The 25004-nt window shown below is 55.1% G+C and overlaps 6 protein-coding genes across 6 annotated transcripts; 2 read left to right on the top strand and 4 right to left on the bottom strand.

Annotated features, from left to right (window-relative positions):
- Positions 1-1424: 1424 nt before the first annotated feature.
- EsH8_VIII_000541 (DUF4200 domain-containing protein) lies at positions 1425-3527 on the bottom strand (the record flags this gene model as incomplete). Its single annotated transcript, XM_083269583.1, has 2 exons — positions 1425-1834; positions 1889-3527. The coding sequence occupies 2 exons, from the start codon at positions 3525-3527 to the stop codon at positions 1425-1427; spliced, it is 2049 nt and encodes a 682-aa protein (XP_083129351.1).
- Positions 3528-5815: 2288 nt separating this feature from the next.
- EsH8_VIII_000540 (uncharacterized protein) lies at positions 5816-8914 on the bottom strand (the record flags this gene model as incomplete). The annotated part of the gene is made up of 4 exons (XM_083269582.1): positions 5816-6577; positions 6635-6909; positions 6965-8655; positions 8727-8914. The coding sequence occupies 4 exons, from the start codon at positions 8912-8914 to the stop codon at positions 5816-5818; spliced, it is 2916 nt and encodes a 971-aa protein (XP_083129350.1).
- An 8424-nt stretch (positions 8915-17338) lies between these two features.
- Positions 17339-18854, top strand: EsH8_VIII_000539 (uncharacterized protein; the record flags this gene model as incomplete). The annotated part of the gene is made up of 2 exons (XM_083269581.1): positions 17339-17453; positions 17956-18854. The coding sequence occupies 2 exons, from the start codon at positions 17339-17341 to the stop codon at positions 18852-18854; spliced, it is 1014 nt and encodes a 337-aa protein (XP_083129349.1).
- Positions 18855-19978: 1124 nt separating this feature from the next.
- On the bottom strand, positions 19979-20884 carry EsH8_VIII_000538 (uncharacterized protein; the record flags this gene model as incomplete). Its single annotated transcript, XM_083269580.1, has 6 exons — positions 19979-20083; positions 20153-20215; positions 20298-20385; positions 20568-20583; positions 20655-20682; positions 20747-20884. The coding sequence occupies 6 exons, from the start codon at positions 20882-20884 to the stop codon at positions 19979-19981; spliced, it is 438 nt and encodes a 145-aa protein (XP_083129348.1).
- A 643-nt stretch (positions 20885-21527) lies between these two features.
- Positions 21528-22855, bottom strand: EsH8_VIII_000537 (oxidative stress survival, Svf1-like protein; the record flags this gene model as incomplete). Its single annotated transcript, XM_083269579.1, has 4 exons — positions 21528-21632; positions 21685-22486; positions 22560-22775; positions 22833-22855. 4 exons carry the CDS (start codon positions 22853-22855, stop codon positions 21528-21530), a joined length of 1146 nt encoding a protein of 381 aa, XP_083129347.1.
- Positions 22856-23295: 440 nt separating this feature from the next.
- On the top strand, positions 23296-23885 carry EsH8_VIII_000536 (mitochondrial 54S ribosomal protein uL11m; the record flags this gene model as incomplete). The annotated part of the gene is made up of 2 exons (XM_083269578.1): positions 23296-23427; positions 23550-23885. The coding sequence occupies 2 exons, from the start codon at positions 23296-23298 to the stop codon at positions 23883-23885; spliced, it is 468 nt and encodes a 155-aa protein (XP_083129346.1).
- Between the last annotated feature and the right edge of the window lie 1119 nt (positions 23886-25004).

The raw sequence follows: 25004 nt of genomic DNA, 5'->3' as shown, positions 1-25004 counted from the left end.
GGACAGGTAGGTAGGCAGGTATGTAGGTACCTTCCACCTTCCCTGAGGTCTGCAAGTTTTACGCGACCAGGCAGGACCCTTGTCGCGACAGCATGTGTCAGGAGGTGCTGGCCGCTAAAGCAAATGGGGGAGCGCGTCCCACTGGGGACTGCGGGTCTTGTTTGATTGGCTACATGCCTTTGATCTCCCCAAACCAAAGCTTCGACATGTGGATCCCTTTTGTGCTGGCAATGCTGGAGAGAGGAGCTCAGACACGCTGTCCCTCCTTTCCCCCTCCACTCCAGTCCCGTCGGTAGTGTGGTTTGGTGCGTCTTGGTGCAGTGTGCACTAGGTACTGGGTACTGGGTTCTGAGTACCTCACCAAGCATAATTCTGCATCAAGGTGTCTTCCCTGTGCATGTGCACGCACGCCTGCCTTTCGAAGGGGTTTGTTTGCTGCTGACAGTTAGTTCCCTGCCTTCAAATGCATTTCTTCTTTCATCCAAAGGTACGGGGTACGTCTTAGGTAATAATCGACGACACTCCTTCGGCTTTCATACGGACCCGGCTTCTCTTGTGCCGGCTTCAGCTTCACAAAACATAAAGCCAGTTCGCCAATGTTGCATGCCCGCATGCTGTCTATTTAGTACTTACTACTATACGCTCACTACTACGTCCCATTTCCTTGCCCTTGCCAGTTCGGATGATACCAATACGAAAAAGGTCGTCTAATCTGCCGGAGTCAACGCCCAATCCCGCTATTCTTTGGGCCCCAAAATTACTATTAAATCAATCGCCTTTCCTGTGTGAGCAGCGGGCCCTGGTAGCTCGAGCTGCAGCATCCCGCCAGCCCCCGCGCCTCCGTCCCACTTTAAAAAACCACTTGGGCTCGGCCGGCTGTCTGCTAAAGAGTAACCATCTGCCTCAGCGTAGCCTCGCCTTACGTCAGATGCTGTCGTGACACGCCTGACGCGAACTCTCTTCTTCCTTCTGTTTTCCCCCTCTCCCTTATGAAATAAAAATATAAAATAAAAATCGAAAACAATTCTAGCCATGTCACTGTCATTGTCACAGAGTTGCAGTGACGTATGACATTTCAAAACTTAAAAGCAGAATGCTTGCTTCAGTCATGTTCGCGATATTTGCTGGTGCTCGAAACCCGCCCAATGCAATCCCCCCCAGCTTCACAAAAAAACAATTCCAAAACTACCTTGTGGTCCCAAGCTCTAACGGGACCTCGGCAAGCGACCAAAAACGACTCCGTCCGAATCAAACACCTGATCCCTTTCCGCCTTGCTCTCCGAACTACCAACGGCCATGCTTCCGCGACGCAGAAATGAAAGCATCGTACAAGCCCGTGTTCAATCCCATGTCCCAATCCCAACCAGCCATGCAAGGATACCTTACCCTCTGAACTTCCGTAGACGTAGAAACCCTTTGAAGACTCAGTTGCCGTTGTTGCCAGCCCCTCCGGTCTCCGGACCGCCGAGCCTCTCCCGTTGAACCATGACACGCTGGTTACAAATGTCGATGAACATCTCGAACCTCTCAATGATCTGGTCCTTCTCTTGCAGCTTCTTCTTCAGCTCCTCAACCTCTTTTTGTTTGTCCTCCTTGAACTTATCAAACTCCTCGCGGGCCTTGGCAAGCTCCTTCCTCAAGTCCGCTCGGATGCGCTCCTCGGCTGTCGGGTGCGGTTTGCTGTATATGGCCGGCCGGTTCTCCGCGAGGCCTGTTGCCACTTTCTGCGGATTCCTGTTGATTGCGGCCCTGGCGTTGTAGATATCGCGAGGGAGTAGGGGAACGTGAGGGTTTTCGCCTTGTAGTATTTCCAGTGTCTCGTTAACACTAACCCCTGTCGAAGAGTCAGCGGCTGCTCTTTCCCGTGTTGTTGACTTTGTCGGCTCACCGTTCTCTTTGAGAGCTTTGACGGCGGCGACCATCTTGCTATCCAGCTTGCGAGCGGCCGGGTGGAGGAGCGGGCTTTCGCTCGGCCCGTGGTTATGCTGCAAATGCTGCGGGTCTGGACGGTATCGGATCGTCCACTGCGTTCGCTGCTCGATGGCAAAGAACCCGAATTGGCAATCGCATTTGCGGGAGGACGTCTTGCGCTTGCGGAACTCGGGGCTGACGCGACTAGGCGGCTTGCCCGCCCTGTCACACACGAACAGAACCTTTTTGAGACCAGGGACAGTCTTCTTGGAACGTCCAATGACGATGGCGTAACCGACTGAGGTGCAGTATGCAAGAACACTCTTGTGGACCGCCTCCAACGTCGGGAAGCTTCCTCCCTCTGGAGGAGCAGACATCATCTCCCCCATTGGCGTTCGCGGAACGAACGGCGTCCCATCGATCATTTTGGGTTCAAGAGAATCGTCACCTTCGGCCAGGGTTTCCACCTCCATATTGTCTCCATGGTGTTCACTGGCCTGCGCTGGCGTCTCGGGCCGGGACTGAGCAGGCTGTTGGACCTGCTGGACTTGGGAGACCTGCGGCACCTGCTGGGCCTGCTGGACTTGTTGTGGCACCTGCTGTATTTGTTGTACTTGAGGTGCCTGCGGGAGCTGCTGCTGCACCGTGGGAGGCGTGGGTTGAGACAGAGTCTGCTGGGCCTGCGGTTGGGGTTGGTGGGAGAGAATCGGCTCGTTCTTGATTTGCTGCTGGTTCAGGTTCTGCTGTTGCTGCTGGTTGAGGCTGTGTTGCTGGCTCAACTTTTGTTGCTGGCTCAGGCTCTGCTGCTGCTGGTGCTGCTGCGCAAGACTTTGTTGCTGCTGCTGGCTCAGGCTCTGTTGCTGGCTCAGGCTTTGCTGCTGGCTCAGGCTCTGCTGCTGGTGCTGCTGGTGCTGTTGGTGCTGCTGGTGCTGTTGATGCTGCTGATGTTGCTGATGTGCCTGGTGCTGTTGGTGTTGCTGGTGCTGGTGCTGCTGACCAAGACCTTGCTGCTGACCCAAGCCCTGCTGCTGACCCAGGCCCTGCTGTTGGCCCAAGCCTTGCTGTTGACCCAAACCTTGTTGCTGACCGAGGCCAGGCTGCTGACCGAGGCCTTGGTGTTGTCCTAGGCCCTGCTGCTGGCTCAAGCCTTGCTGCTGGCCGAGGCCTTGTTGTTGGCTAAGACTCTGTTGTCCTCCCAGGCCCTGTTGCTGACCAAGGCCTTGTTGCTGACCAAGACCCTGTTGTTGGCCTAGAGGGAGGAACATGGACGGCGCGCTCTGCTGGGGCATCTGCTGCCTCTGGGGAGGCCCCCTCTGGCGTCCGAGGGCGGCATTGGGAACGTGGCTCGGGGGACGCGAATTTCCGTTGACGTTGCCATTGACAGGCGTCGGGGTCTGGAAGAGATGATGGGGATACTGGGCCTGGGGAGGCTGCTGAGGCGTGTAGGCCTGTTGTTGATAAGGCGACGCGCTGTGAGGGCCCGGCGATGGCTTTTGGGCAGGGTTCGCGTGTAGAGGCGGGAAGCCTGGGCCGCCGTGACTTCGTCGAATGCCGCCAGGCTGGGGAAAGGCGAGGCCGGGATGGCTATTCGGCCCCGACTGCCCCAGACTCGACATTGTGTCGAGGGAAGGGTCGTCGACGGTTCAAAGGAGACGAGGGCGAGAGAGCGTGAGAGAGAGAGAGAAAAAAGGAAGGAGTGGAGGTCGGACGGGTGTGAGGGTGAGGGGGACAAGTCGCCCGCCGAGGCGAGGCGGATGGAAAATCAAGGAGCGTGACAGGAACAGGCAGGCGAGCTCGACGCTGGGCGTGAGCGTGGATGGGCGTCGACGTCGGAGTCGTTCCCTCGATGTCGATGAGCCTCCGCTATCGTAACCCGAATCCCAGAGATGCGAGAAAGGATGCAACAAACGAACCCTTGAATGTGGTCTGGGGGTGTCGATAATGGGATTGGGGGGAGGGAGAGGCGTGGAGTGTGTGTGGGTTCTGGGAGGTGTGCACAGAAAAGAAGGGGGATAGCAAACATGCGAGGTGTGAAGGGTGGTGTGTGAGGAAGAGAAGGGCGGCGGACATGGAAGAGACCTGGGCGGAAGGGGGGGACGTGGACGTGGACGGACGGGACGTGTGGACGAGGGAAAGGGCCAGAGAGCTAGAGCCAGAAAGCCAAAGGGCGAGGACGAGGGCCTGGAGGGGGGAGGGGGGAGCGCACGGGGGGGTAGAGAGGCCTAGAGGGAGAAATTTTCCGTGGCGCGGGCCCTTTGCTCTGGTGCTTCCAAACCTGTCTTGGGGCGGGAAAGGGGGGCCAGACAAGTGAAGGGAGAAGGGGGAAGGGAACTGAGGACTCGAGGGGACCCCCCTTCAGCCAACTGGCACTGGCCAAGCCAGCACGGGCACGTGATTTGGTCAAAGCGGTGATGTCACCAGCCAGGGCTCTGTTCCCATTGTTGGCCATGCTGGCTTCTTTTGGTTAACCGCTAGACAATCAGCGCGAAAGGGAGAAAAAAAAATAAGGAAAAAAAATGAAAATAAAATAAAAACAATCCCCAAGCCCCCGACAGCGAAGGGAAAGGGACAACGTGTTACATTTGAGAGGGGAACGCGAGCAAATTCTTCCGATTCATCCACCGCGTTCGCATCCAAGGACGAATAGCAAAATTGTCGGGTATTGAAGCTTTCAATAACAATAAACCCATTCATCGCGATTTCGATACCATACATCAGTGACAGCTACTGGCGTCCGCCCACCTCCCGCACAGAGGCGTGGGGTTTGAAAAAAATAAATTATTCGAGGCTCGAAGCCCCCTCCCCCCCGCGACGTCCATACTTCTGTGGTGCCGGTGCTTGGTGCTGGTTCAATTTGTCAGTTGCATGCCTTTTTCTATTCGCACTCCTGGGCTCCAGCGCCTGTCATGAGCTTAGGTTGCGCTTGTACCACCTCTTGCAGGTACCGGCCCAGGGCATCGAAAAGGGAACACGCCCCCTCCAACACCTGCATTTGCACCTCCCGCTCAAGGAACCCTCAGGTCCCCTGAAAAAAAAAAATCCCCGGACAGGAAGCCAAACGAAGGAAAGAAGAAAAAGGCCCTGGGAGCCCATGACGCCTCATTTTTTCTTGTGAGTTGCCTCTCCACAAATCGCCGCTTTGAACGCGCAAAACTTCAGCAACAAACCTGCCATCCTCACCCTCCCCCCAGTCCACTGAGCCAAACGGTCCGACGGTTTCGACGGCTTGCTACAGCACCAAGCTCCCCCTGGAGACCGCGAATCAGCCCTACATCCCCCGGTCCTGTAATATGGAAGTACATAGAGTGTAGGAGCTGCCTGGCCTGTCTGTGCTTCGCGGGTTGCTTTTTTAGTGGAGTCATCCGCCAGTTCTTACAAGGTCTCATCCCTGCCTGCACCATTGCGGACGTCGAGACCGACTCACAACCGATTGTGTCCAGCGCCATTTAACTCGTCAACCTCGAACCTCGATTCAACGCCGTACAATTTGAACTGCATCTTGTACCACAGTTCTGGAAGCAACCTTCGACTTGCTGCGTAGATGCGAATTCTTTGCAGGGTTATGTGGGCATTGATCACCGACCTACCCCGAAACGCGCAGCGGTACTGACATGAACATAAAAATATCTAGTTGCAACAAATATAGTCGCAACTCTCGACACGCCGTGCCATCCGAACTCATGTGATGCAAGAACTCGTTAATCATTAATTTTCATCGGAATAATACAATGTGACCCATCCCGGCACTGTTCAGGCTGGGTCATGTTATGCTTCAACCGCGAAGCCCCTGTAGCCCAAATGGTATCTTAACCTCCTTTGTACGCCAAAAAAAAAACCCCCCCATAACCGGTCATTTATAATATTTCACGCAATTCTAAAAGAGACAGTTCAGCCGAAACCCGTCTCACTCCTCTCTCTTCTTCCTCTTGCTCGGCCTTCGCCCGCTCTCCTCGCCGACGAAATGGCCCTTGTCCTGCTGGTGCTGCTTCAAATTATCAGGCCGATTCTTGTACTGGCTCGTGCAACCCGGGTACGGGCACCGGTAAATCTTTGGCGGCGCCGTCGAGTGTTGCAGCTTCTTGTGCTTCGCCATGCTACCCTTGAACCACTGCGGGTCGCCCTTCGGCCGGTATCCGCAAATCTCGCAGCGGTCGTAGGCTTGGGCTTCGGCCTTCTGCCCTGTGCCGCTTTGATACGATTGTGGGATCTCTATCGGAGGCTCGGTATTGGCGTTTGGTATCGCAGGCGGCGTCTGTAACGTCTCGTTGGCTGCGGTGCCACCATCGCCGTAAAACACAGCTATGGGATCCGGCACCACGGCACTGCCCATCTCCATCTGGATGTCTGGCAGCGGTGTCGGCATTGTAAGCGATTCGTCGGGCATCATGAGGAAGTCGTCCCATGACTCTTCGAGGCCTGTCGTTGTGTTTCTGATGAATTCTTCTAGGGCTCCCTCCCCAGCCATCTTAGTAGGGTCCTGGATGGCTTGCTTGATCGCTTCCTTTCCGCAGATGCTGGAGATTATGGTTTGCATGAGATCAATGCCGGACATGTGGTAAGCCATTCGTGAGATTTCTCTCGGCACGTGCTCTCCGTAGAGAACCTCAAACTGCCCCCTAATTTCTGGGACATAGCTATCGAAGTATTCTTGCAATGATATGCAACCCTACCGAAAATGTCAGTAACGTGGGCAGAGCAGTCCCGTCATTTCAACGAGGCTTACCTTGCCAGCCTGCATGAGTTCCAGCTCTGCTCTTCTTATGCTCCGGATGCTGCCATTGTCGATGTGCTTCTGAATACGCTTCATCTTGGACTCAAGGCTGTCCGCATGGGGAAACCCCCGACAAAGCTCGCTGCGCAAGGATTTGAACCTCGCGGCAAAGCCTCCGCTCAAGGGCGTGTTATCATTAGTGTCGGTGAAATGCTTTTGCCACAGCATCGACCCCAGAACTTCACTCGACTCGAGAACCTTACTTGGCAAGGCGCCATATTCCAGCTCTGATATTCAGGGTTAGCATGGGAGAAACAAGCTAATGAACTCGAATAGACGTACCGTCCAAGAAGAATTGCGCGACTTCCAGCAAGATGTTCTGTTTTGGTCGGGAACTTGTCGATGCAGAGGCTCTACTCTTTCCCTTTATGCTTGAGGATCGGGAGGCTGAGCTTTCGTGGCGTTCCAATATTAGCTCGCTTAGTTCGTGGGGCGAGAGATCCAAGGGTTGCCAGATCGCAGATGCCACTTCAAGGTAGTCATTGCGTTCCCATGCAGGAAGCGTGTTGCCGTAAAGGAAAGCTTGAACGAAAAGCTGCTTTGAGCGGTTGTGGGTTTCATCTTCGTGGATGATGAGGGAGAGTGAGTAGGTGGCGTGGACAAAGCAAAGCGCCTCTATGCTTGTTGTCGGTAGCCTACCCCCGAGCATCCCCCTGAGCGTGGCAAGGCCGGTGTCAGCTATCTGTTGCGGTGACAGGCTTTGCAGCTGTCCCACAAGTGGGTTTTGCGAGATGTGCTGCAGCTTTTCCAGTGACGAGCTGATATGAGTTTTCAGCGTGTCCCATGCTGTCCCAACAAACGAGTTGGCGTCGGCAACGTAGACAGGCATTGTCATTTCTGTCGCCTTGACTGGAGCAGACGTGCCAGGCGTATGGTCGAGGGGGGTGCCGCCGGCGTCGCTTGATTGGCTTGTCGTAACTGCTGTCTCGAGGGGGAGGAGTTGCTGGCCGCAGTTAAAGTCGTCTGGAAGAGTCATTGGAAGTGGTTGAAGCATAACATCTTCTGCTGGAAGTTCTGAGATGAAGTTATGCGGTGGCACACTATAATTGGAGTAACGGCTGGCATTGGAGCATCCACGAGAGAGCAACCCGCCGGGGCTCATGCTGTCGGACGTCGGCGATGTGATGTTGGTATCTGCAGCGGTCCATGCTACACTGAAGGCAGAAGTGGGAGAAACCAGGTAGCTGGCGGTTGTATCGGTGCTTGCATTCGACCTGAGTGAGTTGCTTGGAGAAAGGTTCTTGGTTCGCGTGGTAGGCTGTTGCTGTTTCCGACGTTGCCCAAGGCCATATGTGTGAAGGGACAACGATGGCCGATCCAGTCTGCCCATTGAGTTATCATTCACATCAACGTCGTTCTGTATAGGCCAGTCGAACGAGAGATCCGGCATGACAGACATGGTTGCCCCTAGTCCTGCCGACGCGGCGTCCATAGAAACAACGGAGCTGTGTTCCATAGCATTGTCAAAGGTTGCTGATGGCGGGGGAAGGGGCAACTCGACAGAATCGATCTCCAAGATCTCGCACGACGACGATAGCTCAACCTCTTGAGGCTGGACGAGTAAGGAATCGTAGCTCGGCGGCGATACGATGGCGGCGTGGCACCCAACGTTCATATCGAGATCAGGTAGATGTTGGTTCCTGGACTTTTGACCCAAGGTGGAGAAGAAGTTCTTTGCAACGGACATGATCTTGCGTCTCTTCCCCGGATGGCCGAGGCAACGTTTGCACTTCCCGTCGGTAAACCTCTCAGCCTTCCCGCACTCATAGCACCAGTACTCGCCCGTGGAAAGCTGGTCACAGGTGTACAGGTGCCTGAGCATGGCCTCGTGGTTCGGAAACCTTTTGCGGCAGCGCAGCAGTGGGCATTCGAGACGGTCAGTAGGCGTCATCTTCTGGGATGTGTTGCGCTGGACGGCAGCCCAGACGATGAATCTGTGGAGGGCGCATTGGTCCGGGGATACGGTGCGAGTACTGCGACGTTACTCAGCTCAAGATCTACAAGGCGACCAAGTCAGAAGAAAAGGTTAAGCACATGAACTTACACGCATGATGGGGAACTAGTGGAGTCAATGGAAGAGCGGGTTGAGGATGATGAACTCGTGGAGCAAGAGTCTCGTCGTGAACGTCCCCGAGTGAGACGGGATGAGGTGAGAGCTCGTAGGGCTGAAGGACTTTGGTTCAGCGAACGACGGTCATCCCCGAAGGGCGACAGCGACGTCTTTGACTCCATGGCGCTCCCAACAACGGAGTCGGAATTAAAGACACGATCGCAGGGAAATCAATGGTCAGCGAAAGGTTGGCCAAATGAAGACCAATCCGCCATCCATTTTGTTTTTTTGTTTTATTTCCCCATGGGATGGGTGAAGCCTGTAAGATTGAAGGTCCTAGAATCCAGGACTTGGTAGCATCCTAGGACTTGGGCTGCGGGTCGGGACTGGCTGAAAAAGGTGGCCTCCCCCCGGCAGATGCTGTGCGCGGGAGCGAATGCTTGCAGTTACGTGAGGTCAGAGAGAGGGGGGAGCCACCCAGTGTGGAGAGGCAACCGCAGTGTCAAGGTGTAAGTTAGGCGGGCGGGCATGGGCATAGGCACGGGCGCGTAAGCCTGCGAATGGGCGCAGGGCGGAGGGCGGCGGACGCACCTACCGAAGGCTCAGCCCACTCTTTGGTGAGATGTTGGCTGATATGTTAGCGAAATACCTCTTGACCTGGTGCGAAGTACCGCTCCATGCCGGGAGAATCGGGACCGGCCCGACGACATCACTTCGATGACTTGCACAAGGCGCACGATGCAATAGAGGCATTCGTGGTTGGTTTGCTGATAGCCATCACTGTTTGTATACGAACAACTCGGCGATGCATGCTTCACCACGCGCATCCTGCTCTCGGTTGGAGATGCGGGCTCTCCGGCTTTCCGAGAAACGAAATGGTACAAGTCGCGCAGTAACTGATGCAGCTGCTGCAGAATCAACCAGGACTCGGCCAACCACTTGCTTGCGGAGGCAGCAAGGCAGACAGCGAATCTGCCTGGTCCGGACTAGTTGCACTCGCAACCGATGACTGGACGGCGAGCCGCCACTTTTTTTTTTGGCAGGGAGGCTCGTGTCGTAGAAGCGCCGCCGCCGCCGTGGTCACCCTCAACGCTTTGCTGACGCTGTGTTGACGTTGGAGACTGCCTTGCTGTGCACCTTGGAGATCACTGGCGCAGAAACGGCCCCGGACGCGGTTCAAGGACGGGCGTGACAAAGAGGAGCCGCCGGAGGGCTCCAACGTCCGTTCCCGTTGCGCAGCAGGTCTGTCTGACTGAAAGTCCTGGACTAATCAGGGCAGTGCCATGATGCAATATGTCGGGGCTGCACATCGGAAACCAGGCTGTCGAACAAGAGTTTGAGCGGAGCCAGACTACTGAGCGGCTCGATCATGCTGAAGCAAATTCTCCCGCGAAAATGAAAGAGAAAAGAAGACTGCGATTCTGATTCTAGGTTTTCGGCATCCAAAGCCTCTAAAAACCAGCTCGAGATGTGGGGCCCATCTCATTCGAGGCCACTAACAACTTGAGGTAGCACCGCGAGACCGGATACTGGGTTGGAGCAGCAGCGCGTCTGTCCTGGCAAGAAAAGAAGAGAAGAAAAAGGACCTTCAAAGACTATTTCCTACCGCATTCTTCCATGGGTGGAACCGAAAGAAAGTGCCATAGGTAAGGTCTCCGAACCAGGACGGGATAAAATCAAGTGGAAGGAGGCCATGAGGCCCGTATTCTGTAAAAAGTCAATACGCATGATGTAATATCCGTCACACCGTGGACGAAATACACGTTGGCGGCAGAGAAGAAGCAACGCCGTCGTCTTGGACAACCTGAAGCGTGGGACGTGAGGAACACACGACATTTCATGTAGTCGGCAGACCATCACGGCAGCTTGTGTCCCAGATATAACGTCGTTTGTCGTCAATTTTGCCGGCCGCAAAAGAACGGGGATTGCCTTGCCAGTCGGCTCCAGGCTAGGACCTTGAATTAGCTAGCATCGACCGTCTGGTGTCCGGCAGCACCAAAGGAACGATCAGAAAGACAGGCAGATGATGGTCTCTTCCCGAGCTTTACCGAGCGACTGGGAAGCTAGTCTCTAGCGACACGAAGGCATCACCACATCTCTCCAATAGGTATTCGCAGTAAATCACTCATCCGCACACGCGACAGGCCATCGGCCTCTAGAGCTCGTCTACCAAAAGATCCTTGGGGTTCTAGACCATTAAGCTGAGCAGCAGCCAACTCCGACTCACCGCTCGCTTGACACCCACGGCACGTTTAATCGGCCAGTCTTAACAAGCCAGCCTGTCTTGGCATGGAGATACCTGGTCATGCGATCGCCGCCATCCGAAGCTACAGTCTGGCCTCGACCCTGATTTGACCGTCACCCAAACTCCCCATAATCATGGCAGACTGCTCAGGCTAGAGACCATGTGGAAATCCAGTCTGCTGTCGGCCCCGTTGCTTCCACCGACTCGGGCGGCAGTAAGTCCCGGCCGCCCTGGCCGACCAATCCATCCCCCGCAAACCCAACTCTCCACCCCATGCTATCTATGTATGGCGGTGTCAGGCGGCGTCATTGCTCGGCGACGAATGGCGCCATGAGGGGCGTTTCGACGATCTGATGTGGGAAAGCGGGCATCCGGGACAACGTCGTGTCTTGGATTTCATCTTTCAACATGCATTTGACTTTGCACACGCAGCAGCGAGTGCGGCCGTTCGGCCCAGACTGCCAAAGAGGGTCTTTGTCGGACGGTCGATCTTGAGGGGGGCACAGAGTGCGTGCTGCAAGCTCCGTACCCGCTGTTTCAGATATCGGGCGTGTGGGCGGCATCACTGGAAACAGCGCCTTTGTGTGTCCCTTTGTCGTCAAGCCCAGACAATGGTATGGCAGTTGACACAGCCTAATCCGGCATGCTGGAAAGGCAGCAAGGTGAGGATGGTGCCAAGACGTCTCCCAAGGGCCAGTCGTTATCGAGCCCAGGAACACAAGATGCCCCGGGGAGGAAGGCTCATAGTACGTACGCTCACTTAGTCGGCCCGGTGCGGCTACGGCGGGAGACTTTGGTGTGTCGATCGTCTGTTTACCCTACTAGTTCTTGCATGTCGTGTCATGTTTGCATATTACGAACCAGTCACTTGGGGCGAATAGAAGGCAGATTCAAGGCGGCTAAAACGGTCTTGCCCTGTATCCGCTCTCCATCAGGGGCTGGCCTGAATGCGGGGGTCCGTTTTGGTCGATTCCCAGGTTGCAGAAGTCAGTTACAGATGCACCCACTGACCAGGGCCAGTATCAGCAGAAGTACGTCAGCAAGTCACAAATAAACCCAAGCCGAATCCAAAGAGAACAGTCCATTGTTGACCATTGATCTCAGGTCACCGCTCCAGCTAGGTAGTCGCTGGCAATACAGAGTAATGAATCTAGCAATACTCTTCCAGGGGCGCCCCCCTAAGACAATGACCTTTGTTGGCCAGCATTACACATTACTAGCATAGGCCAACATCACACGTCCTGACCACGATTTGCCTACAGATACATTCCTTTGTAGTTGCACACCATGCCAGAGGGTGCGCTCGCAATTACAACAAAGTGCCATGAACTTGTGCAAACGTAGCTGCCTCAAAGCTGAAGCGCGACGTGCTATGAAAGATCCGCAGCGAAGGCACATAGGGCCCTATCCCTACTGCGTCGAGCAATGGATCTCCAAGAGTAACGAGGCCTGCATTTTAAGAGTAAACAAGTGTGGGCTGCGCCATCCACCCGTAACCAGTTGATACAGCTCATTCTGTGGCCCCGTACTGTACCTTATGTCTCCAGTATGTACTAAGCCTTGCACAGCGGAAACCGAGGCCGTTGATGTCTACAACCCGGGCTCAAGCCAGCAATCCCAGTCGAAGCTATCGACAGGATAGTGTAGGTACCACGTATGACCTGTCCTGCTCACCCGCTAAGCTCTGATTGTGGCTGGGCTGGCATTTTTGACTTCCCCATATTCGAAATTGACACGCCATCTCAGCATATAAACACGGGTGTCTCAGCCTCCCTCGCAGCCGAAACCCCCTCTCTGAAAGAACCAATGAGATGCCCCGAGTATGATTCTCGATTATCTGGGAGATTACGCTCCGGTGACACATGTGAGGCTTTCTTTCTGGGCAACAAGTCGACGAACATTCTTGACTCGGGTTATCAAATGCCTCCTTGTGGGACAGAAAGCTTTATTTTCTACGTCTTAGAGTTGATTGATAGTACTCAAATGACCAACTGCAAAGGACTCATCCGAGGCTTCTTTTCCCCGTCGGCCATGGCACATGTGAATTGTGTGGAAAGGCTGCTCTTACACTAACATCCGTCTAGACAGGCTGCCGAAGAGCGTCCACTCTGTTTGCTCTTCCCGTGGGCAAACCAAGAGCGGCGCCGGGGGCGCGAGGAATGGAGGGTCTGGACGGTCCCAGTTCGGTAAAGAAAGTGGCACGAGCCGACGGGCGACCATGACTATCTTCCTCGAAGGGGGACCATCAAACTGGCTATCACAGGCGGCAGCTGTTGGGAGTGCTGGCGCCAAAGTGACATGAGGATGGACGGGAGGACTAAGGAGAACAAAACCCCGTCGGACTATCTGAGGAAGAGAACAAACCTCCGTCGGACTATCTGAGGGAGAGAAAGGGCCGTCGTTGGATTTGGCGTCCCAGCGCCCAGCTATTTTCAATACCACTTTCGTCTCGCCAAAAATAAGCTGCGATGGCACCTGCCAAATAGCCTGGGCCAAGCAAACGAACTACGACGCTGCGGCGGTGTTGATCGCGTCCTTGTCAATGGTGGTCGACGCCGGCGCCATCCGCGATATATCCGACTTGTTGAACGACGTCGTCGATCTCGCTGGCAACGGCGCCAGACTGCCGTCGAGAACACGAACAACTGGTGCCGCAGCGACCACTTTCACCCCGGACAACCTCGGCCAACTGACTATTGGAGGCTTGGTCATCTTTGGTGAACCCCGGCACACCCTTCATTCCTCTTCGCCCCATCAGTCCTCGGGGAAGCATCGCCATGGCTTTCAGCCTCAGTAACGGCGCGCCTTTACCTGGTCCAACCCTGCTTTATTTCGGCGGCCAGGCCGGTTTCTGCCAGGACACCACGGGCCAGGTCCTCACTACGTTTAGTAACCCGGCTGTCTCTTGCTCCCCGAACTGCAACCCTGTTCAACTGGGACCCGTCGTAGGTATGTAGTATCTCACCAGCAGCTTTCAACACATACGCGAGAGCAGTAATGCAGGTGCATAGCTTCTACTTGCCAGAAAAGTGTCATGACGGACTCTTTCGATGCATCGCGAGTAGTTTAGTGGTGCATTTCCGCTCGCATAATTACATGGTGCATCGAGTAAAAACAGACACATCGTAAGCGCGAGATGCCGTCGATATTACAAACACAAAAATCAAGGCCTGAACAGTGAGGATATTCCATCTCGTCCGCTTTGCAGTGCTACGTCATAGCACCGGAGACTTCTTATCTTGGGTTGTTGAGTTGTTATGCATGCAGTGTTGCATCTTAATAGATAAGAGTCGATCACTCTATGTTGCATGCGCATCTGAGGAGATATCGGTCATCACCTGAGCAGAGTTCCCCGAGGAGCCCATTTCGTCCTAAAAGCAGCAACGGCGAGGGGGAGCCAGTCTGTCATTGCCCGCGGCCGCAAGGGTGGTGCTGGCTGGCGTTGGAGTATAAGAAAGTCTTTATTCCTAGGGGGGGTTCCAATTGGGGACATGGCTGCCAAGAGCAGATAGTAGATGCGAAGGAAGGAGGGGGGGTAGGTGGTTTTGTAGTGTACTTGTTGGGCTGGTCTTTGCCTCGACATATTGTCATTGTCTCAAATTATCCAAACTCTCTCCCCGCTGCCATGACGGAACAACTCTTCGAATTATGTTCTCGGCGGTTGTTACAGATGGACAGGAAGGCAGACGGCTGAGGCACACGAGAAAATAGAGGGATTCTGAATCAGCGCCATGCGGATTTCCCCTTGAGAATACGAACAACGAACGACGAACATGCGCCATGCCCTCGGCCTCGGGAAATACAAACAGTAGTAACACCCGGAACCGAGCGAGAGCCGCCGCCGCCGCCCCCAAGGAAAAAAAGAAATCAAGGGAAAAAAACAACATTGGCCGCCCAGCCCAGTTCAGTTCGGCCTGCACTTTGCCTCACTCGCATCATTGCCCATGTCGAGTCCTGTTGTGGTGTGCCAGCCTGCCGGGCGTATTCGCTATCAGTTCCAAGCATCGAATTCAATCCAATAGTCCAAGCCGTCCCATCCCATCCCATCCCAATCCATCATCCCACCTACCCCAATGCGCATCCCCCCCCCAACACCCAACCACCACAAACACAGCTTTAACCCCCCAAGAGTGACGCCAGAGACACAGCATCTTGCAGAATCGAAAACATTCCTTCGCCGATGTCACCACCCATCACCAAAGCCACCTTGTTCCCCGGAAACTATGATACCGATAACAGAGATACGGCCTACCCCCCCCCCCCCCCCCCCCCCCCCAAAGAACAGAACAAAGAGATGCGTACGCAATTGCATGGCCTGTGCATCACAGACGGTTCGCTCTCGACACCTAGCGGCCTGGAGCTGCGACGAATGACGAATCCTCGAAACCAAGTGCCGTCGACGACCATGACAGTTAGATACACGCCAACGGTGGTCTCGTGGAGCCGGGTCCGACCCATGGACTGGGACAGGCACCTCTCGCCTGGGGGCTAGATGAGAAGCCACATCCATGAAGCATTGGATCACGTCGCGTTGGATTGGATCCTGACACTCACTGACATGGACCCCTCCAACAACTGGACCCCACCACCCCCTAGGCTGGGCAAGGGTCACAGTCCTCCCCCCCCCCCACCCACCGTCCGGGCCAAGAACCCCGTCGTTGGTCCCAGACGCTGGCAAGGCGCTGGTCATGTTTTGCCTTGACAAGCTATGGCAGCGGACCCGTCAAACCTGATTGGCGTGGCGGCCAGGCCGCCTTATCAAGCCTGTGAGAAGCCCCGGGAACACGGGGGGCCTTGATCAGAAATCTGCAAGACGGTGGGTGCGGATTTGCCCTGCTTCCTGCAGTAGCTGCTGCAATCCTTCCCACCGCTCATCCCAGCCCAGCTCCTCGCAGCGACGCAGCACACGCGCGACGATGGGCTGGACTGGGCTGGCCTGGCAGGGAGGGAGTGTCAGTGGGGGGTGGTGGTGTGGGTGTGCGTTTGCGTGTGTATGGATATGCGTCTCTTGTCTTGCCAATGCGCCCAACCACTGGCGTTAACGCTGCAAGAGATGGACAGGAGAAGCAGAAACCAGTGAGCCACCCGACCAAGACCAGATGAATACAGATAGATGATAGGGTTGATATGGCAGAAGCGCACCTCAACTTTAGCTCACCCACATGCAGCAAGCCACCAACAAAACCAGCGCCGTACGGCATGGATGGATGGATGGATGGATGGGATGGGATGGATACATTCCACCCTTGGATTCTAGAGTCACGGCCTCCTTGAAAATACTGTTGCCCCATTGCGAGCTGAACAACGGCCTCGAGTCCCCAAAGTACCTAGCTTGGCTGCGTGTGGCCGTAGCGACGGAGGTACTTCGTTTCGACGTTGGTTTGAAGGAGGTTCCCATTCGCACGCACACGACGACAATCTTTGCTCTCCATCCCCCATCCCATCCCATCCCATCCATCCCATGCCCATCCCATGCTCATCCCCGGACTTGTCCAACCAGCAGCATACTTAACCAAAGTCCGCCCACTCTCCTATGAAAATCTTTTTTTTGTCCTGCAGATTTTTAGGTTCCAAGCCTTTAAAATTTTCCCTCACTTCCCACTTTGTGTTCCCATCTTGCTGGACGAAGGGGGTTGAATAATCCACTACCTCTATTTAATCTTTCCGTTTTGCTTATTCTTCTTCCTCATCCCTCCTCCCCCCCAGCCACTTGGGACGGGTTTCCCTACGACAGGCGCGCGGGCGATTCTCTCTCTCTCTGTCTGTCTGTGCAAGTCCAGCAGCACAACCGACATACCAAGAACACCAACACAGACCTACACCAGACCAGACCAACCAACCAACCTTTACCTGGCAGTTACTAATAATCAACGGCACAGCGCAACCGCCAACCCGTTTTTATTTTCCTGGACATCCAGCCACCCCCAACACCAACACGAAGAGAAATCTTTTTTCGGACTGGACTGTACTGGACTGGACTGGACCCCCCCCCCCCCCTCGGAGGATATATAGACGGGCCTTCGATCCATGCTTTGGCCCCTCTCATCGTGACAGGGTCCCTCATTTCTCGTCAACTTTCTATTCACGAGACCAACATCCCTCTTGGGCATTAGGGCCTGTCGACGCTCTGCTTGCTTGCTCCACCACGCGCTTATCGTCTGTCGCCAGCTGCCACCACTAGGGAGCATACCACCCCAGCCCTCTCCGGCCGCCTGCAGTTCAGCGCTGTCACCCATCCCCTGGCTCCCGGCGCATCTTCCAGCAACCGCAGCTCCTCACAGCTGGCGAGTCTTGCCGCTCCCCAGCTCCTGCCGCGAGGAACTAAGCTGGACTGTCCCGACTGAACCGACGAGCCAATAAGATGGATTCGCCGCACCACATGGGCATCCGTGAGCTCAATGTGAGCAACTGGCACTCTCACAATGCCCTTACCGACACGTTCAACCATGCCGTCCCCGCCATTAAAACAAGTGCAGGTAAGAGCTAGCATTTTCTTCTCCTGAAGTAAATTTTTTTCCCCCCATTTGACCAGGGGCGCTTTCCGTTATCTTCTCTTGGCCGCTCATTCTTCAATATCCCTTCCGTCTTGGCACATGTCACAACCCGACTACATGCACATGCCCCCATCACGCCTGGCCACGATACAACTCATTGCCGTCTCAACCATTGCGCCCTTCTTGCAAGTTGCCTGGAAAGTCCGCTTGGGAGTAATTGTGTGTGGAGTTTGCATCGAGAAGAGACCGAAAGTCACGGTCCCGGATCTCGGCTCCCCGTGGTTTAGACCAGTCCAGATTCAGACGCGGGTCACAAAATCTCATCTGAAATATTGACCAGCCTTTTTTCAACCTGTCCGTCACAACCCAAATTTCACCACCATCACCAATTCTATTCACTTGGTTCTCATTCTCTGTCTTCTACCTGGCTTCCCTCGCAACTCATCTGAGCCTGCCTCACAATAGCGTACTGACAATTGTCCAGCCTTTTTCACCTTTCTCCGCGCCAACCTGGTTCTGAACCCCTCAGCCATGTCTTCCAACACGAGCACCCCCGTACTCCAGCCTACTGTTGCTACTCGCAACACCCATCGACCCGCGGCGCCTTCCCCGTTGGCAACTTCTCAAACACTCGACCCCCTCGATGACATCCCTCCCCTGTCTCTCGAGATCCTCTCCACCCGCGAAGACAAGGCCGAGGCGCTCCATCTCATCGCCGACTCCGTCGCCCAGCAGCGCCAACAGGCGTCCTACTCGCTCGTCTTTCACCCCGTGCCCCTGGCCGGTCTCGCAGCAGTCCTTGGCGTCGCCTACCAGTACTCCTACGGCCGGCAGCGTGACCTCGGCATGGCCCTCACCCTGTTCAGCGGCGTCGTCATGACTTACCTTTTGGCCATTCGCTGGGCGACGAGCGGTTACATACCTCTCGCCGAGCAGATGTCGTGGTCCTTCATCCGTCCCCATCCGGATGCCTCCCCCGACGAGGAGGACCTGGTGCTGGGCACCCGCTTTGGATCCGAGATCGTCGGCGCCCTCGTTCTCCGCCTCGAGCCCTCCAGCCCGTCCGCCGCCGCCACCGCAGGCAGCAAGCGCAGGAACAAGGCCGGCAGCTTCCGCGGGGGCAAGGGGGTCATCCGCGCCTGGACGACGAAGCTCCGTTACCGCGGCAAGGGCGTCGGCACCGACCTCCTCCACGAGGCGATCCGCGTCACCCGCGAACGCTGCGGCAAGGACGCCGAGGTCGGCTTCGCGCTGGAGCACGCCAACAGCCGCATGGTGCTGCCAGAGTTCTTCAACGGTACCTTCAGGAAGCGCGAGCGCTGGGCTGCCAAGACGCTCGACGGCGTGCTGGCTGAGCGGGAGCTGACCAAGAAGAAGAGGTGAAATACCCTTTTTTTTTTTTTTGGGTCCTCCCCACGGACGGATCTCTCATCGTCGAATACACGGTGTCAAATCTGTCATCAATTTTATACCAAATATCTTTTTTAATGCGTGTTTTCCGGGCAACTAGGCGGGGGCGACGAGCGGCGGCGGGTGGGAACGGATTTTATACCCTAGAAATTGCAGAGGGGGTTTGCACGCCGAAGCAGCCCCGGCAGGATCTTCTTTCATGTCTTCTTCAAACGATACCCCTCGTTATTTCGCGGTTCATTGGCGGGTTTTTTTTTTTTTTGGTTTTTTGTTTTGGGTTTGGTTTTCATACAATTTAGAACGGTACATGGTCTGTCTCCCACATCCGTTCATGGAAGGGCGGCGGGAGAGAAAGACTCTTGAATTACTTTTTTGGAGATACCACTAGACGAGGAGGGATGCGCAGAGAGGAAAGAAGGCCTTGGTTCGAGAACACTTGGCCTCGTCTGCCATAATATAATCCCATCGTTTGGCACGCCATCTCAAGTTCATCCTTGTCCGTAAACGATTCGTCATATCATTTCAGACTTGGTCTCTAGTTGCTGCTGCTCAGCACCCGTGCGAGCCTTATGTGAGACCTGCCGCCTTTCTGTCGAGATGCTGTTCACGCAACACGTGACCTAAAACTGCCTCGGGCTCCAGAGGGGATCCTTCATCCGTCCATTTCATTAAGTCCCATCGTCCCCGGGCCTGGCCAGGCTTCGGAGTGATTCAGTCCCTGTTCCACAACCTCGGCAAACAACGAAACGTAGGGCAGTCGTCTGTTCTGTGATGTTCCCCAGTCGACTCCCCGTCCTCGCCCAAGTCGTAACATCGTATCCCGAAACCTCCGATTCTCCGATTACAAAGGATGCTTTTGCTTCCTGGCCCATTTGCCAGGGGCAAAGTGTGTAATAAACCAACATTAACCGCAGTGTACCGTCCTTCGGCTTACTGACTTGCTCCATACTCCCCTAGACTGTAACGCCAAACATGGAGGGGGAATCATGAAAACTCGTATCAAAAGAGTAGCGTGCGTACACAGGACCGACCACCGGCCTTCGCCGACACTGTTGGCAGCCCCAGTTGTTCGATTGCCTGGGTAATAACAACGGGGCTCAGTCGTGGACCTGGGCCGTAGCTTTTCGGCTCTTGGACTCAACGTATGTGTCTGGGTCAAAACCGTAGATCGGGGTCCCCTTGCGTCTGAGGGCGTGGAGGACCTGTAGTTCAAGTTAGGGTCGCTGCGGAAGGTGCGTGGATTTGCGCGCACGAGTTGGGATAATACTTACGTCGTAGATGGTGACGGTCTTTGCCCCTCGGTGCTCGGTGTAGGTGATGCAGTCCTTCAAGACCTGTGATCAAATGTCAGAATACTTAGGCTGGAAGTGTGTACCATGAAGGTATATTTAGTAGGCGCAAAAAGGTGAAACTCACATCACGAAGCCAGGCGTCCAGGGCGGATCTTGCGTCGTCGTAGATCATGGCTGAGATACGCTTGACTCCTCCACGGCGGGCGAGACGACTAGAGTGCAAAGGACACATTAGCATTGGCCTTGTAGATGTGAGGGGGTGAGTGGTGAGTGGTTGGGAGCCAAGGGTCTGCTTTGGAGTGATAGAACGAGCGACGGCGATGACGTTGGAGGATAAATAGTGAGAGCACAACACAATCGAAGCAATCCCAAAGAACAAGTAATTCCAACTCACCGTATGGCGGGCTTGGCTGTATCGAATTATCAACATCAGCAATCGTCCCCACTTACGTGCAAGCTTACACGAGAGATGAACACTCACTTATTCCCCGAATCGTATCTTTGATGATCTTTCTGATCTCTAGTCAGTAGCCCAATCTCACCCAAGCCAAGCGGGAACCTGTGAGTAGTGACTTGCCGGTGTCTCTTCGCCCCTCCAGGTCCTCCAGCGCCGGGCAGGATGGTCTTGGATTTCCCGCCCATGGTGGGTTTCACTGCGGTGCCCCTCTTGCCTCCGCCGGGACCGCCCCGGTGAGGAATCATAGGCGGCATTTTTTGGGCTTCAGGCGATTTGCACCGTTGGAATTGCTCCTCGGAATGACGGCCTTGATTTAAACTTCACGCGATTTCGCTGGCTGCTGGTGACGAATCGCGCGGTAACGGTGTCGGCGTTTAGAGAAGTTGATTGTGGTGGGGGGAACGTGGGCGGGCGGATGTGGTGGCTTGGGATGAGTGAGAGTGGGGAGTGAGCGGTACACTGCAGATGGTATGGTTACATTATCTGCCTTATCGGGCAGCTTGGTCCGTGCCACCTGCCGTACTGAAACAGCGTCTGGACAAACTTAATGGCTAAACTGTAGCATTCAACAAATCGGCTTGGGTGCCTGTCGAGAATGTCTAATTCCAGAGAACTTACGAGTCGGAGGTGGGGGGCTCTACGACTCACGAGAGCGATTTGGCCGACAATGAAGGTGAGCTTTGACGCGTTCAGAACCAAGCCAAGCAGGAGAGTGTAGCCAGAAAGAGGATACCAAAACCTAGTCAGAACATTGAAAAGTGTTTATTCGTATTAGAACAGCTTTATAGAACAAGTATGCGTAACCAAGTAGGAACGAGTGACCAGAGCCCCATCTGAACGCCTAACCAGACCGGCGACCTGTACCCAAAGAGCGTCGCCATCACCCATTATCCAGGTCTATTCAGAGATGAAAGTGGCCTCGCTGAAGCAGAGACCCTCCTCGGAGATTTCTTCGTCGCCAATCTTGAGCTTCAAAGAAAGCTTGCTCTTCGTCGGGCAGTACTGCGAGGGATGTTAGCGGAACTCTGGTGTTAGTATATACTGCAAATCTCACCTGGTAAATGTATGGCTTGGTGCCGGCTGTGCCAGCCACGATCTTCTTGACGAAGCCGGGGACCTCGGCCAGGACATCCACTCTGTCGAGTCGCTCTCCCAGCGGGCCCTCGACGACAGCCTCCACGGCCTTGCCATTCTTGTCCTTGCCGGACCAAGTAAACTTGATCTCCTCCGGCTCGGGCCACTCGTTGACTGCGTCGTTCTTCACCTTGGTGTGTTTGGCCGTCTGCGTGACACCGCCGTAAATCATCTCGCCGTCCTTGGCGATGCCGCCGACACTGACGACCGTCGAGCCGTACGAGGGAGGGGTAGTGTACTCCATCATGACGGCGGAGTAGTTAGGGCCCTGGAAGTCGACAAAGTTCCACTTGGCCGCTGCGTGGTGCGGCTTCATGCCCTGCAGCGCGTACACGTAGAAGCCCCGGCCCTTGAAGTCGACGGGGCCCTCCTTGGTAGTGATAGTACCCTCGACGACGCACCGTGGCCAAAAGGCGTGGCGCATGGTTCCCCAGGGGTTTGACAAATCAGTGCCAAACAGCGTCTTGCCCGTCTTGCCGGCGTGGAAGCCGGGGGAGGTGCGGGTGACCTTGAGGTTGACAATGGCGTTCTCCGAGTTCATGCTCTTGATCGTGTAGTAAGTGCCATCCTCGGACAACTCAACGGCGCAGTCTTCGGCGTAGAAAGACAGTCGGTCATCACTGACCTCATGCTGTTTGAGCTGCGTGGTCTCCCAGAGTGTGGGCTTCGACCTCTCCGGATAGAAGATCTTGACGTTGAATTGGCACGTCGTGCGGATGCCACTATTCGGATAAGAGAGTCAGCAAAAGTAAAATGGGGCGACAACTGCGTTGCGTTGTTGGAGCCGTGCCATACCCAACGTTGCTGTAAATGACCTGGGCCAGCCCAAGGTGTCCATTGTCGCCCATCAAATAGAAGCTCTGCGTCTCAACCGAAGTCGAGTCGGCCGCCACCCATTTCAGGTCATCCTTGGTGGTCTCGGTGTGGGTGGTCTCCTTGGCCTCCTCGGCAACGGACCTGATAGCTGTTGGTCCGTAGATGGGTTCTTGGGTACCCGCTACATCGGCGAGCCTGGGTGAATTAGAGATTAGCCTTGGCAGACGCAAGAGACAACAGCGGACGGGTTACTTTTGTTGCGCCCACTTGAACATCTTGAACGACGGGACCGGGGAAACGGCGGGAGAAACGGCGGACGCGGCGGTGGGTTTAGAAATCGGTAATCGTCTGTAAAGAGGACAAATCTATACGGTATGATTGAAAATCAAGCTTCTTGACGAGTTCTTAAGAGAAAAACCCAGTTGAGAGGAAGTTGAGCTGACCGCCCCAAACAAGAAGAGGCGGAGGGGCCGAGGGGTCATCCCACCATCCAATGACGGTGAAACTGTGGCTAATGCGACCAGGGTGGATACCGCGTCCCCCGAGCATCCCGGTCGCTTGGACATGTACCGCGTGGCTAGTGCATCAAGGCTCCTAAATTTTCCACCTCCGAACATTCAGCATCTGATTGAGCGAAGCGACTTGCGGCGCATATTCCTGCCTCACCAACCCTCCCCTTTCCTCGACAACCACAGCTGTTCGCACAACCGCCATCATGTCGAAGCGAGGAGCGACCATAGCCGACCAGGTCGTGAAGCTCATCGTGGGCGCTGGGCAGGCGAGCCCAAGTCCTCCTGTCGGCCCTGCGCTGGGTAGCAAGGGTGTCAAGTCAATGGACTTCTGCAAGGTAAGACTCTCCTTGGCCCCCCGATGAGCAACACCCACCACTCTCTGCCCAACATCTGTGCTTTTAAGGGGGCGGTTATGCCATGGTCGAGATCAATGCTAACGCGTCTTTGCCCACTATAGGAATTCAATGCAAGAACAGCACACATCAACCCCGGTACACCAATGCCTTGTCGCGTTACCGTCAGAGGCGACCGGTCATTCCACTTCGACATTCGAACACCTCACACTTCATGGCTTCTTCTCAACGCGGCCGAGGTGCCCCTGGGCAAGAAGGGCAAGCGGAAGGGTGCAAGCAACCCCGGAAAGGAGACGGTCGGAACGGTTAGCCTGAAGCACGTCTACGAGATCGCGAAAATCAAGCAATCCGAAATGCGTCTATCGGGTCTCAGCCTCGAGGCACTCTCCCGTTCCATCATCTACCAGGCAAAGTCGATTGGTGTTACTGTTGTGCCATAAAGCATTAGTCCAACGACAGTCGATTTTGAAGCACGTATAAAAACGGAGTCAGGCGCGGAAAGCATCCACTTGTATACCAGCTCCCACGCAGAGCGCCATTGTTGTACTATAATTGGAGGGTAGAATAGCACGAAGCATTGTACGATGAGAATTTCAACCGCCAAGCAAACGCAGAGCACGGCAAACCGTTCATACACTAGTGTCGCGTGGTTGGAACATGGTGCGCCAGAAGGGATGCGTCATGCGCCCCAGAAAGTCCCAACTAGGCTGTGACGTCGAAAATGTGTCTCGTTTTAAGGCGAAGTCTGTTCTCACTCACCCTTTCCCCTCTCCTCCCGTCTGCGACATTGGGTGGTCAGCGACCGTCCGTGGGTGGTCGAAACGACTAGCTGTCTGGCTTGCCGTGCCTGCCATGGGTGCTTGTCCGCTAGAGCAATCTTGGGGGGGTTATGGAGGGGCCTGCCATAAAAGAAAGGTCGACGCAAAAGCGGGATACCCTATGACGAAAGGCAAACTGCTACACGACACCTTGTGAATGTGCGAGGCGGATTGGTCAGAGTTTGAGACGGGGCCGAGAGGGGTTGAGGGGAAACCCTCAGCGTTGCTATGCTGGCCCAGAGGTGAGATGTTCGATCTGCGATCCAGAACCGGACGGTGGGCGGCGAGCGGCGAAGGCCAACACATCAGTGGGGAAGAGCTGCTTTAATTTAAGTCCTTGGAAGCTTCTCGGTCGAGATCGGCTATTAGGCGAAAATCCGTACATGGCCAGCTTTGTGTGTTGCACGAGGTGTCGAATGCATCTTGTTGTCCTGTGCTCGCAACCTTTCTTTCTTTGGGAAGCTCACTAATTATGACACACCTACATGGGGAGCATTGGGCTGTGGCTCTCTGGTTCTCCAGCTTCCCCGCTGTGTGCGACGAGATGCCACATTTCGGCCCCTGGAGAGCGGTCATCTTTGCAGCGTGCCTGAATAATGGTTCCATCACATCGGCCTGTCATCTGCAACAAACACCTCCCAAGCCTCCCAAGAGTGGGGCAGATTTGATGCCGGTGATGTGACGGAACATTGGCTGTTTTCATGCTGCAGCTGCAACGCATCAGCACCCACGCCACTGTAC

The sequence above is a fragment of the Colletotrichum jinshuiense genome, chromosome 8 (assembly GCF_051148585.1).
Source record: "Colletotrichum jinshuiense chromosome 8, complete sequence".
In the NCBI taxonomy this organism is placed as follows: Eukaryota; Fungi; Ascomycota; class Sordariomycetes; order Glomerellales; family Glomerellaceae; genus Colletotrichum; species Colletotrichum jinshuiense.
The sequence above is the reverse complement of the archived record's forward strand: the minus strand, read 5'-3'. Positions and strand labels throughout refer to the sequence as shown.